The 13,936-nt window shown below is 56.1% G+C and overlaps 1 protein-coding gene across 2 annotated transcripts in view; it reads right to left on the minus strand.

Moving 5' to 3' along the window:
- Nucleotides 1–3,235: 3,235 nt before the first annotated feature.
- The window catches only part of EBF4 (EBF family member 4), a 58,840-nt gene continuing 48,139 nt past the window's right edge, over nucleotides 3,236–13,936 (minus strand). The window contains exons 7-17 of one of the 2 annotated variants that reach the window (XM_045981872.1): nucleotides 12,444–12,525; nucleotides 11,511–11,628; nucleotides 11,293–11,426; nucleotides 11,072–11,198; nucleotides 9,193–9,281; nucleotides 8,973–9,038; nucleotides 8,694–8,871; nucleotides 8,427–8,615; nucleotides 5,637–5,834; nucleotides 4,266–4,341; nucleotides 3,236–4,016 (exon numbers count right to left, since the gene is read on the minus strand). In XM_045981872.1, the coding sequence (XP_045837828.1) occupies nucleotides 4,271–4,341; nucleotides 5,637–5,834; nucleotides 8,427–8,615; nucleotides 8,694–8,871; nucleotides 8,973–9,038; nucleotides 9,193–9,281; nucleotides 11,072–11,198; nucleotides 11,293–11,426; nucleotides 11,511–11,628; nucleotides 12,444–12,525 (1,252 nt within the window). In that variant the 3' untranslated portion in view covers nucleotides 3,236–4,016; nucleotides 4,266–4,270. Of the gene's footprint in view, nucleotides 4,017–4,265; nucleotides 4,342–5,636; nucleotides 5,835–8,426; nucleotides 8,616–8,693; nucleotides 8,872–8,972; nucleotides 9,039–9,192; nucleotides 9,282–11,071; nucleotides 11,199–11,292; nucleotides 11,629–12,443; nucleotides 12,526–13,936 lie in introns of both variants that reach the window. The other variant, XM_045981871.1, reaches the window with a different exon arrangement.

Raw genomic sequence — 13,936 nt, forward strand, 5'->3', positions numbered from 1 at the left:
AAAGATTGACAACTTAGACTACATTCAGTTAAGAAGTTCTGGTAAAAATCTCCTAATGAAGGGCACCTGGCTGACTCAGCCAGAAGGGCATGCGACTCTTGATCTTGGGGTCATGAGTTCAAGCCCCACATTGGGTGTAAAGATTAGTTAAATAAAAACAATTTTCTTTAAATCTCACAATGAGTGTGAAGAGAAGGTGGTTCAGGAAATAACAGGAAGATGAGTCCACAGGGATGGTCATTGCTGCACACCCCTTAGGACCCTCATGTTGGGGGTCTTCTCGTGAACATCAGACTTCAAGCCTCAAGGAGGTGGCTCATTTCCTTCCATCCTCCAATGGGTCTTGTTTCTGCCACTGAGCGGTGGCAGAGGAAGGAAGTTCAAGGGTATAGGTGTGGGTAGGAAGGCAGGAGGCGGCCACCCTAGGCTCAGGAGCTAGGAGCTTCAGTGAATCATTGTGAAGAGCCTGTCTCTTCTAGGGGGGAAAGACCCTATGATGTATGAACTTTTTCCCATTTAGAGAAGTCATCCTAGGAAAGAGAAAAGATATGCCGACAGTCCATTCAAATCACCTCAAACATGTTCAATACTTGCCTCATTCTAAAATTGATCATGCAGGGGTGCCTGGGTGGCTCAGTTGGTTAAAGCCTCTGCCTTCGGCTCAGGTCATGATCCCAGGGTCCTGGGATCAAGTCCCCCATTGGGCTCTCTGCTCAGCGGGGAGCCTGCTTCCCCCCACCAACCCTCTGCCTGCCTCTCTGCCTACTTGTGATCTCTGTCTGTGAAATAAATAAATAAAATCTTTTAAAAAAATAAAACTGATCATGCAGTGGGAAAACAAAGCTTGGAGGTTACTCTGGCAAAAAAGCTTCTAGTCTATCTTGAAAGGCATGAAATTTATTGTTTTAGCTTTCACATTGAGATCCACAACCCATTAGAATTAATTTTTGTGTATGGTGCGAGGTAGAGGTCCAGTTTAATTTTTCATATTATGCAATGGACTCAATATCATTTATTGAAAAGACCATCTTTCCCCTGATGCATGGCCCTTCCCATTTTTCTGAGAGTTTTTTTGGGGGGAAGAAGAGGGTTCTTCTTCTCTCATATGGGTTGGGGGTGGGGAAGAAGGGCATTCTGCAGAATACTCAGCTGGGGAGCTTATCCAAGCTGCTGTCTACCTTTGCTTGAGTCAATGGAGCCTGTCCACAGTGGGTCCCGTCTGAGTTAAATGCAGCCCCAATGGCTGCCAGGTCCCCAGGGGAGGATGCAGAGCACAGCAGCCTGCTTCTGCTGGAACATATATGAGGGAGGAAGGCAGAGGACTTTCTGGAGAGATGCTCTCTCTAAAGGGCTTGAAGTAGAGGCTCTTGGCACCTTGCCCATATTCCTTTGGACTTACAGTTTGGTTCTGGTACTTGCTCACAACTTCTAGAACAAAACCCTAATTGGTGGCTTTTTCTTTGCAGGTGGGAGGGCAGGCCAGAAGTGCCAGAGAGGTCATCTCCTGGGAGTAGTCGTCAGGCAACTGCAGAGGGCTGGAGGATCAATACCCCAGATTCTCTGCCACTCGGTGGGGAAGCTCTGAAGTGTGCTCTGTACTGTCTCCCAGAGTTCTCCAGCAGGGAACTTGTCTCAGGTTCTGCTTCTAGGGGAATCCCAACTGAGACACGTGGGAAAGAACACTGTATTTGTCAGCCTGGGCTGCCATGACAAAATACCAGAGACTGAATGGCTTGAACAATAGAAACATATTTTCTCATCGTTCTGGAAGTTAGAAGTCCCAGATCAAGGGGTCAGTGGATTCAGTTCCAGGTGGGGACACTCTCTCTGGCCCATAGATGGACCCCTCACTGTATCTTCATAGTGGAGAGAGGGTTCTGGAATCTCTTCCTCTTCATACAAGGACACTAGTTCTGTCAGACTAAACTAAACCTTATTTAATCTTAATTGTCTCCTTAAAGGTCCTAGGTCCAAAAACACCACATGGAGGGAGGGGTAAGGTCAATTGGATGGTGGCCTGAAGACAGTTTGAGATCTTTGAGGGCAGATCTCACATCCCATTTCTATCAACTGTGCACCTGACCCACCCCAGGGACCAGAGTGTGACCACGACCCAGCTACCGCCTGTATCCAGGGCACATTATAGTTCTTCGGGTGTTTAGCCTGGGTGGGACCTGGGCCATGGAAATTGCTTGGAGCCTGTGTGAAGCAGGGCGTGGGCTGGTGGGCTCTGAGACTCTGCAACATGGATCAGAAGCAAGAACAGAGGGGGAGGCTAGGGGAGCACGGAGATGAACAGAAGCCTCTCCCGGTCATGGGCCCCCAGTGAGCTGAATCCCCAGGTATTGACCAAGAACACAAGAGAAGGCAGTGGAGGCCTCTGAAGGGCATGAGCAGCCCATCTGCCCTGGCAAGTGTATTTTGTCCAGAGGACCCCAGGGCATATGGTCATGGGCTGTAGAGCTTCTGGAGACCAGAGCCAAAGAGGATCATCAGGAAGAGAGTAAAACCTGAGGCCTGGAGCTGGATGCTAGGCTCCCTGGACAGTAGGTCAAAAGAGTGGCTTCCAGAGTCAGCCAGCCAGACCTTTGAGATCTGGGAGATACATCTCAGGGGATGGCAGGAATTCATTCCAGAAGGGGACAGGGTAAATGAGCCTAAGAATCCAGCCTCTTTACTACCTTTCTTCCCAAACACTGAGACAGGAGAGACAAAGGTGCCTAGGCCTGGGGGTGGAGGTGGTGGAGATCTGCTCAAACAGGCAACCTTAGGGCCAAAAGCCGTCCTACCCTGACCTGCCTTCGTTCAGAATGGATCTCTTTTCTGAGCCTCTGTGTAACCAACTGGCACTTTGTTTGTGCTGTTCTCATTCCTGGGCAGTCCTCTGACAACCCCTGCCTTGGCCCCTGCCTGACAACCCCTGTCTGGCCCTGGCCAGACAGCAGCTGGGGGATGGAGTCCTCTGTGGCCAGACTATGCTCCCAGTCTAAGCTCCTGGGGTGGAGCCCACGTCCTGGGCCCCCAGGCCTGCTAGCCTGCCCACCTCCCCCCCCCAATGGTCCTTGCGAGAAGATGTGGGGCAAGTAATCCTTGCTCAGCTGAACTTGAAAAAGCCCAATGTATGAGAAGGCTGCCCAGGGGCACGGCTGGGAGGGGCCCCAGGAGAGCAGCAGAACCACGGAGAAAAGATGACCCACGCCAAGGAAGCAGGCCAGAGAGGCCAGGTGGCCACCTGCAGCTGTGTTTATTGTTCTGTTTTCTCCAACCTCAGCAGAGCAGAATGTGAGGCCAGTGGCAGCTAGACCCATTCCATGGTACTATGGGGCCAGCAAGAGTCATGTGTGAGTGGGGCCAGAGTCCATGAGATAGCTGTTGGGAGGAAGGCCCACCATTCAGGGGGATTGGCACTCCCTCTTCTGCACACTCCATGCCCAAAGCCCCCGGTGGGATTCATATGTGGCAAGCATGAGTGTGCGGGCCTCGGAGGGGGCAGCCACAGGGATCGAGCAGCCATTGGAAGCTCCATGGGAGCCTGGGCAGGCCTCGGGAGGCTACTGGACACCACCCCTTGCCCTGGAGCAAGGTCGGGATGCTGGGCCAGCTGAGATGGGTCAGACACAAACAGGACCTCCCCAGGCCACTTCTCCCTGAGCTGTCCTCTTCCCCACGGTCCCCATCCCCTGCTCCTGTCGCCTGATGGTCCGGTCTGCACAAGGTCCATCTCTTCCAGAGGAACTGACCCAGTGAGGAAAGCCCAGCATCCCGGGACCCCCCTGGGAAGCTCTCCTGCCGAGAGCATCAGCACAGTGCTAAGGCTTCCGACCAGCCCCGAGGAAGGGAGGTGAGAGAAGCCTGTGGGACTGGAGGCCTCAAGCACAGGGTGGACTGTTCAGGCCTTTGGGTGGATGTCCGCCCGAAGCCCTGGCTCAGCGTCTGTCTGTGCTGCCATCCAGGACATGAGTGTGTATCCCAGAGGGACCTCCAGTCCGGGTTCAGTGGGGGCAACACTGGCAGACCTGGTGGGGAGAGGGAGAGAAGGTGGTTCTGGAAAAAGGCTGGCTGCAAGGGGATAGGAAACCCCTTCTCTCTGCCTGTTCAGCTTGGGCCGCTGGGGTGGGGAGGAGGAGCTGGCTGTGTGGCCCTGACAGCTGTCTAGACAGGCCCGGGAGAGAGAGAATTGGACCCCAGGGCCCCACCCTGGGTAAAGTCTTTTGCAGAGTTTCCGCAGGGCCAGGGGAGGAAGCAAGGACCAGCTGGGAACCTACCGTGATTAGGAGTATGCCAGGCCCTGAAGCCCCCGGGCTGAAGAGTGGAACTTGTCGGAATCCTCAAAAGGCTGGTCTGTGGTAAGCAAAGACAGGAACCATAAACTCTGTGCGGCCTGGGGACCTTCTCTGCCTGTGTGCCTCTGGGCTGGAGACAGCATGCAGAGTTACAGAGAGCCTGGCAGGTGCTGGGCTGTTCCTGGTCCTGGCAGACAGTTAGGTGAAGTGAGCCCCTAGAACCTCTTAGGTGCAGCCCCAGGCCCTTGCCTGCCTAACTCCCTCACTGGAAAGAGGTGACTGAGCTCCTCTTTTCAGCCCTGCTTCCTCCGCAGGGCCTGTGTCAGGGAGAGGAAACAGAGTACCAGGTCAGAAAAGAGGTCAGCATCTTGGAGAATTGACCCCCCTCATGCAGCAGGGGCGTGTCTCCCTCCCAGACATCCACAGAATTCATCACATCCATCCTCCCCTCCCCCGCTGGAACCCCTGCCCCCCACCGGTTCTCTCTGCTGGTGGGAGACATCAGTGGCCCCCTGCTCCCCAAAACTCATATTTGAAGCTCCAGACACACTCAGGTTAAGAAAAATTATCCAAAACTTGGAAACAAGGCAAAAAAAAACCCCCAAAAAACCCAAAAACAAAAACAAAAAAACCCAAAACCCAAACAAGGGCAAAAACCAAAAGACTGTGCATCCTTTGAAATCACCTAATGAACCCACCCTAAGAGTCATCTTATCCGAGGGCTGGTGACTCCTGACTCACTCTATACCCCTGGTTAGGGCCCAGGCTTTGCTAAATTGGATGTGGACTTAAAGAAGATCCATAACTGACAAATGGCCACCATTTCACTAATGGCATGTGGTTGGGGTAACATTGTCTCAGTTCTACACCCGTAAGTGGGGAAGTGGGAGCTGGGCTAAACTGCATCTAAAGTCAGTCCCCTTCCACCCACGCTAAGTGACCCAGACCACCACAAGGGTGCATGCTACCCTCCCACACATGCTGGGAGGCCCAGGTCAAAGGCCTGCAGCCTGTGTGGGGTTTCTCCAGCTCTGAGTGGAGGATCTTTGCTCTGGGCTCAACCAGGTGGGGATGGGGCCTTGGAGTGGTTTCCAGGCCTTCTCCAACAGGATTCCAGTCTTCTCCTTGGTCAAGGGGCCAACGGACAGTCTCCGGAGTGGTGACCACTCCAAGCGATGGGGCCCAGGGAGGTGGGACCCGATGGACCTCCTGGGACTCCCACAGAGCTCCCTGTTCTACACCCTCCAGAGACACCTGGCCAACCAGCCTGAGGCTCTGGTGACACATGGATGGAATGAGCCCCCAAAACCTAGCTGCTCCACCGGGCCATAGCAGGGCGCACAGGTCACCCACCTGGAAGTCCCTCTCCGTGGGCTCTCGGGCAGGCCTGGGGTGGGGAGCTGGGTGGGCGCAGCACGGGGGCGAAGGCGCTCCTCTGTTTGACAGCGGAGATCATGTTGACAGGCGAGAAGGAGAAGACGCTGGTGGTGGGGGCAGCGGCCGGGAGGGACATGGAGGAGGCAGCGGCCAGCGGGGGGCTAGAGGGCATGACTCCGGGGCGGGGCAGGGAGGGGCAGGCGCAGCAGGGAAGGCGGTGGGAGACACAACAGGGAGACAGCACCAGAGTGAGCAGCTCGGTTGGAGCCCTGGCTTGGGCAGTGGGCCCCAGGGGGACTGCTGACCCAGGGACCAGGCTCAGACCTCACTAGGGGGCTGCAGTGAGGGCCCTAGGGAGACCAGTATTGGGCAGGGTATAGTATAGAGGCAGACTAGGAGGCCCTGGGGTCCTGGGCCGGTAATTGCCTTCTGGGGGGTTCTAAAGACCCTTTCTTGGGGCTGCAAACGCCAGGGCCAGGCTAGGTCAAAATCAAAGCAAAAGCAGAACACGCAACAAAACCAGATATTGGGAAGTGCCCTGAAAGGTGAACGACATGGAATAGATGGAATGGAACAGGTCAGGGTTCCTGCTGAAAGCAGCTGGGATTCTGAGATGCTAAGGAACATTCGTAGGCCTTGGGGTACCAATGTTAGAGTCAAAGATCCTGATTTTTCATATTCATGAAAGATCATAGTTCATAGCAGAGCTGGGGCAAGGGATCAGGGATGTTTGGGGGGTACGCACAGGTTCCTGTTATATGGCGTTGTTGCCCAGGATCTTAACTCACACAAGTACCCTAACTTCCTCCACACATATGTTTCCCTTACCAACCTTCCCCACACACCTGCACTGGGCACTTTGTTCTCTGCCTGCTTAACACAGGTCCTTGTCACCCCTAGCCAGGGCCTGGAGGCCTCCTGTATCTCCCTCCTCCAGCCAGTCAAGTTTAAACAAAAACACAGAGATCCACACCCTTGCATCTTCCTATTTGAGACCTCCTGGGCACCTAGGGCTCTTCACCGCTCCTCTGAGAATAGCCAGGGAGCCTCCTGCAACCAGGTTCTGGCTGCCCCTCCTTCCTGCGGCCTCCTCTCCTAGGGCTTTGGGCCCCTCTGGATCCTCCTTTCTACATTCTCATCGAAACCCTTTCCCTGTCTCTCTCTTCTGAATACAAATAAGGCTGTGATTTGAGTGCTGTCCAAGCAGCTGGCATGAGGTGGGGGATTTCTGGAAGAAACCAATGGAAGAAATCAATGATGCCTTTGGCATCAGAGCACACCACCCCCAATTCCCCTTGGATAAAGTGATGCCTTCAACAGCTACCCCTGTTCCAAATAAATGTTCTCAGCCTCATGGAGCACCCACTCCTAAAGACAGTGCTCATGGCTAATGGATGAGGTCCATGGAGCTCCGAGGAGGGCTGGAGACGAATGTCAGAAAATGTACTGTATCTCTCAAGGCTGGGAGCTCACAGCCACATATTGTAGCTTCGGTAGTACTGGGATTTGTGGGTCCAACTGGGAGTTGCTGGTGGCCAAAGCAGAAAACCAAGGGGAGGCCCAAGCAGACAGATGTCATTTCAGGCATCTCCTGGCCAACTCAATGAGAAGGACACAGGAAATGGATGGGGACTTGGGTAAGACCTGGTTATGAGATGGGACTGACACTTAGGCAAGTGCAGGGTGTTCCCAACTGATGCTGGAAGCAGGGCTCAAGCTGCTCTAGAATTCTTAATCCTCTGGCTGAACAGGGAGATCCCAGATGGGGTGGCTTCTGTCCCCTGGGGTAGTATGTTCCCCACTTCTGACTGCACTGTGTGTGTGATGGAAGAGAGGGGTTGGTAGTCCAGACCCCACCAGTTTAGAATTCAAGGGGCACCCAGAGTTTTTAAGAATGCTGTTCCAATCTGAAGGAAGTGGAAGAAGAGGAGTCTGGCCTGAGTAGAGGGCCAGGAGACACAGGGGTTTAGGTAGAGACAGCAGAGGTTCATGGCCTGTGTAAACACGGGCATATGGGGTTTTGGGTCCCAGAAGCTGAGCCCAGGCCACCAGGAGAGAGTCAGGCTCAAACCCACAGAAAGAGCAGTACCTAGGATGTGAAATCATGCACCCTTTCTAAGTCTGGGCATTTCACGCACAGTGGCACATTCAGATCTGAGAACAACCCTAGGCAGGGGGGCACTGATCTCATTTTATAGACAGGAAACTGAAGCTGAAAGAAATAAAGTAACTTGCTGAATGACAGCTCCTGACTTGGGCTTTCAAACCCTGAATCCAGCTGTCCGACCTCACGGACTTCCTTTGCTCTTGCCGAGCTGACTGCAGGGAGCCACGTCTTCCTTCCCACCCTACCCGCTTTTTCCCAAGACAGGTAGAAGCCCATTTGGTCTGAGCCATTAGTTCTCTAGGGCCTCCGGCAGGGGGCGCCAGCCTCCCCCCCAAAGTCCTGGCGTAATACCGAAAGGTGGCGGTCCGCCAGGTTTCATCCGGATACCCCCCGCGCCCCGTTAAAGCCCCTTTCAGGAGGAGAGGAGGGCTAGAAACTAGGTGTGCAGCTGAAATCGGCAAAGAGACTAAAGGTGCAAGAAGTGCCCCGGCCCCAGGGTCCGGGATCCTGCCGAGGGGTGGGGTTGAGGGACAGGCCTCCAACAGCAGAGACGGGTCATACGACCGTGGTGAGAGAGTCGCCGGAAGCCCCCCACCCGCCCTGGGCTGGGAGGGGGCAGGGCCGAGCCCCATGCAGCTCTCCGGGCCGGGGACACTCACTGGCAAAGGGCGAGGTGGCCGTGGAGCCATTGAGGAAGCTAGGGGACCCGGGCACGCCTAGGCCGGCCACGCCCGGTGTCCCGTAGCCGCCGAGGCCCGCGCCGAGGCCGCTGCCGTAGCTGCTCTGCTGCGAGCCGGGACTGGGCGCGAACCCGCGCGGGGACGCGCTGCCGCAGCTGCGCGCGTAGCCTGCGGGAGAGGGTGGTCAGGCGCGCAGCACGGGCGGGCGCCGGGTGGGGAGCCGCGCGCGGGGGCAGCGGGACGCACCCGGCTCGGGGCCTGGCGTGGCGTCCCCGACGGCGATGGCCAGCGGGCTGCTGAAGGCGTTGATGCCCACGACGGCGGGGTGCGGGTGGCTGGGGGCCAGGGGTCCGAGCGGCGCAGGCGCGCGTGGGGCGCTGTACAGAGCCTCGGCCACGTCGGCCGCGCGCTTCAGGAGAAGTTCCTGCGAAGACAAGAGCGGGGCACGGCCGGGGAAGCCGCAGGCGCCGGGAGGAGGACGGTCCCCGGCCTGGTGGCGCGAGGAAGCAGGCGGAGGCGCCATACCTGGTTGCTGCTGGGCACTCCGTACAGGGCCTCCGCCAAGTCGGCCGCCCGCTTCAACAGCACTTCCTGGGGGCGGGGGAGGAGACAGCGGGAGGGAGGGCCAGCCCCCGGGGGCGGCCGAGGGGCCCGGGGTCCCCTCTGCCCCCTCACCCCCACCCCCCCCCCGGAGGCCACAGGTCACCGGTCACCCTCATCCCTGTCCCCATACCCCTCTGGGTACCTTGGGCAGCCTCTCGGGATCTCCGGGGTGTCGGGGGATGGCTTTCTGTAGCCTCTGGAATCCATAGTCAATGGTGGGCTCATTCAGGGCTGGGGAGAAGGGCGGCGTTTGGAGGACTCCCTCCCAGTGCCCGCTGCAGGGCCAAACCCGCCAGCAACCAATCTGGAAGCCTCGCTACAGATCCCCTTCAACCAGTCCAGCCCAAAACTCTCCGCACACTCGGGTCAGTGAGGTTCGGTTCACTGAGTGTCCTCTGTTCCTTCCTTTGCTCATTGATTCAACAAATATTTACTGAGCCGGGCCCTGTGCCAGATGTTTGGCATTAACACACAAGCACTATACCATCCCATCTGTGGTTCGGAAAAAGGGCAACCATATAGACGTATTAGTTTCTATACTCCTAGGGGCAGGACTGGAGGGAGAGCTTTCTGTCTGCATGATCAGGAGTAACATATTAATTATAAAAGTTAACTTCAACGGGGGCGCCTGGGTGGCTCAGCGGGTTAAAGCCTCTGCCTTCAGCTCAGGTCATGATCCCAGGGTCCTGGGATCGAGCCCCGCATCGGGCTCTCTGCTTAGCTGGGAGCCTGCTTCCTCCCCTCTCTCTCTCTCTGCCTGCCTCTCTGCCTACTTGTGATCTCTATCTGTCAAATAAATAAATCTTTTAAAAAAAAAAAAAAGTTAACTTCAACGGTCTCCATTTATCACCAATCAGGTGGGCTCCCAGCAGCATCTGGTAGTTAGAAGTGTGCGTGGGCCCCAGGGAAGGGGCTTTGGCCCACATCCAGGGCTCTGCAGGCCAGGGGGCAGACTCCTGACTAGGCACCCCCATGACCTTGTCCTCCAACTGGGTCTGGACCAACTCACCAAGCCTCAAAGCCCTACCCATTTTCTTCACGACCAACTCCAGATTTAGTGAATTTCTTTCTGTTTCCCCGGACAGGGAAAGCGCTCATTCCCAGGTCTTTGCATTTGCCAGTCCTTCTCCAGGGCTGCCTTTCCTTTCTCAGCTCTAACCCCGTATTCATCACTGCAGTCTCAGCTTCGCCCAGTTAAGCCCACACTGCCTCCTAGAGGTCCTTCCCTCCCCTCCACCTGTAACTTCACCTACTTCACACTTTGTTCCCAGCTCCAGCCACCCCACCCCCACCCCCTTGGACTGCAACTCCCTACCAGTAAGTTAGGATCGCTACCGAGTATCTGGTGCGGTGCAGGGAAGGGCTGGGAGATTATCTGTGGAGAGCAGGATGGGGACAAGTGGGTGGCTGGGGCAGGGCAGGAGAAGGAAGGTGGAGAGGGTCCTGGCCAGTGGTCAGACAGAGAGGGGATGGGGTATTCTATACTCCGGTTTCTGTTAACTTCTTGCCCTGGCTTTCTGCAAGGGCTGTGTGTATGTGTATGTGTGTGTACACGCGTGCGCATGCCCGCTCCCCTGTTTATGCCCACACAGAGGGAAGACTGGGATGGCTTGGGGAACTAAGAGACCGAGGGTAGATTAGGGAGCATGAAGCCCATTTTGGAGAATCTTTGAAACAGATGTGCCGCCAGGAGATATTCTAGACCCTGGGGAGTGTGTGTGTGCGGTGGGGGGGGGGGGGGGTTGTGAGGGTGAAGAGTGAAGAGTGCCCTGGCGAGGAGGACCATAGGCAAGGAGAAAGTCCTGGCAGGGCTGAGACTCCGAGCCTGGGAGGGGATTGAAGAGTCAGGCGGAAGAGAGAAACAGAGAAGCTCAGCGAAGGAGGAGAGGTCAAGGGATCCAGCGGCAAACTTGAGATACTGGCTAACTCTGAGACCCAGGCTCTGAGACACCGGGTGGGGCTCCTTCCAGCAACCTTAGGCCTCTCTGCCCCCAACCCCTGTCCCCCGCCTGACTCCTTACCTGTGTAGACAAAACGGCCGGGGGCTCCCTTGCAAAATTGCTTGGACTTGTAGGACAGGGTCACCTCCACCACCCCGGGAATGTGCCGCGGGGGCGTCTGAACCCGTATGGCGTGGGGCGTGATGAGCTGCGAGGGGAGAGGGGAGGCCTGCGGGTTCCAGCCCGGGGCGAGGGAGGGCCCAGCCGCGAGGCCCCAAGGGAGACTGGCGGGGGTGGCCCACCTCGCTCCACACGAGCACGTTCCCGAACACGACCTGCAATCCGTCGAAGAAATTGTCGCCGATGACAATGACGGTGGCGCCTCCTGTGGTCCAGCCCTCCCCGGGGCTGATGGCCTTGATACAGGGGGTGGCAGCTGGCAGGCAGAAGAGACAGGTCAGGGGCCTGCACCAAGGTTGGGACTGGGGGCTGGCTGGGCCGAAGAGCTGGGGGTCCTGACCTTCAGAGGGGTCCAGCCGGCGCGCCCTGCGACCATGTTTGGAGTTGTTGTGCACAAACATGTTGTCGGACACGGCCAGCACGTGTCCGTCCACACTCACTGTCGTGGACACCACCACCTGCAAGGAGAGCCGAAGCCTGCCTGGCTTAGGTCCTCAGGGGACCCCTGCAGGGAACTATTGTGGGCAATTCTGAAGAACTTGGCCAGGGTGGCTGGCCGTTGGAGCTCAGAATCATGGGCGTGGGAAAGAGATTCCCCAGGGGCTGAACTGATAGAAGGCGGGGGTGGGGGGTGGGAGTGGGGGGAGACAGGCAGCTAGGTCAAGTGACAGCCCAGATGCACTATCTAGGGCTGCCCAGGGGAAGTGATCCCCAGGAACTAGAAAAATCCAGAGTCCTGAAAAAATCACTGGCTCCTTGGGCAGAATGGCTACTGTTTTGGGGGCATACAAGCATCCTGCGCTGTATCTCCAAGGCTCCAAGGCAGGAATGTGTCTTAGGCAAGTGGGAGTGAGAGTGGGGGGAGGCGGCCTCAGCCTGAGAAACCATCAGCAGGAGCCCCCCCCCCCCTTGGGAGGAAACTGGGGCTGCCTCCTTCTCTCCCTCCCACCCTTCCCTGAGAGGGGTGTGCAGGTTGGGGATGTACTAAGGGCAGCTGCTCTCTGCTTCACGCTATGCAAATTAGCTGGGTCGTTAATCATGTAAAAATGTCACAATTAGCATCTCCTTAAGTGGGACTCTAATGAAGCCTCCCTTGGCAGCCAGCATAAGCTGAGATGGAACTGCCCCACCCCCAGCAGGCACTGGGCCCTAAAGCACAGGGCTGGGCAGAGAGCTGCCCTGGGGCCTTCCTGGGGTGGCAGGACCACAGCCTTCCCCAACCACCCCATCAGGAAGGGCTAGGTTTACACAGGGGACCCCCTCCCAGACCCACCTGGAAGCGGCGCATGTCTCGGGGATTCCCTGCATTCTTTAGGCAGTTCTGGTTGCACTTGAGGAAGAACTTGAGGAAGAATCTGAAACGGTGTGGTAGGAGAGTTCAAGGGCTGGGGTACGGGGTCTGGAAACGGATGATGATCTAATGGCTTGCCTCCATGCCCCTTCCCAGCAGGGCGGCTCCACTCTGCCTGCTCACACCAGGCGCACACCCCCTATTCCCACCACTGGCTGTCTCTACATAGGATGCCTGATACACACCAGGGAGGCCCTTCCCAACAACTATCCCACACCATGTGGCACACTATGTGTGCATCACACGTGCTGTGCACCCACATCACACAGCATACCCCTCCTCCCGAGTATACTATCTCCCACACAGTGTATACTCGTAATAATACATCCATCCTATATACCGTAAATGCCTTATATATGATCACTCACAAAATACAGCCATCGCGCACTGTGTATACCCTTCACAGAGCATACACGATACACAGTCCACATAGAGGCTAGAGTCATCGTACCCATATGGTATACTACCCCCACACAAGTCTATACCCATATGTGCAGCGTATGCCCATCTCATATAGTATATGCACAGAAAGAGTATATCTATTAATATACCCCTTCATGTTGTATACGATTACCCAAAATACAGTCACGGCAAATGCCGTCCAGTCATCACAAATAGCAAGTAGATCGCCCTTCCTCCTTCTCAGCAGATTCCACCCGCCCCCCGCCCCACGCCCCAACACAGCCCTCCTGCGCACAGATCTCACTCACACATTGCAGGCTCCCTGCCATGGCACATCCTGCCCAAACAGATCTCCCATGCACTTACTGTACACCCCATTACACACACAGCAATAACCTCATCAGACAGAGCCTATGCCCATCACACACACGCGCTGTACCCGTCAGATACACTGGACAGATGCACAAGGAATACCTTCTTTTCACATGTGGTTTTTGGAAAAAAACACAGTATGTGCAGTGATGAGACTGGTTTTTAGACAAGCACATGAGAACTTGGGTCCTCTGGTCCTTGCAATTGGCTGGGGGGAGGGGGGCGGGGCTCAGCCTTGCCAGCCACCAGGGAGGTAACCAAGCGTAATACTCCGGATCTGTGCTCTTAGTGAGCTCAAAATACTATCACTCTCTGCCCCTGCACACACGGGACCCTGCAAGCATCTGGGGAGATGCCCTTTACAAACTGCGGCATTCAGGGCAAACGTCTTCAGGGGCTAAGGTCCCGGCACGTGGCCTGCCTCCTGGGCCATTCCATGAGCTCTGCAGTGCATGTCCTCATTTTACCACCACCCCCTAGTTTTGAACCCCAAATCTGAATATCCAACTTAAATCCCTAAAGTGGCCTCCAAAGCCCACAAGCATGAACTTCACATTCAGAGGAAGATTTGTCACTGGTTTTAAAAGTTCCCAAAGAGGAGGTCCTCAAGGGCTGGCTGGGGTGTTCAAAAGGACAGTCCC

This window comes from Meles meles, chromosome 16 (genome assembly GCF_922984935.1).
Source record: "Meles meles chromosome 16, mMelMel3.1 paternal haplotype, whole genome shotgun sequence".
NCBI classification, from domain to species: Eukaryota; Metazoa; Chordata; class Mammalia; order Carnivora; family Mustelidae; genus Meles; species Meles meles.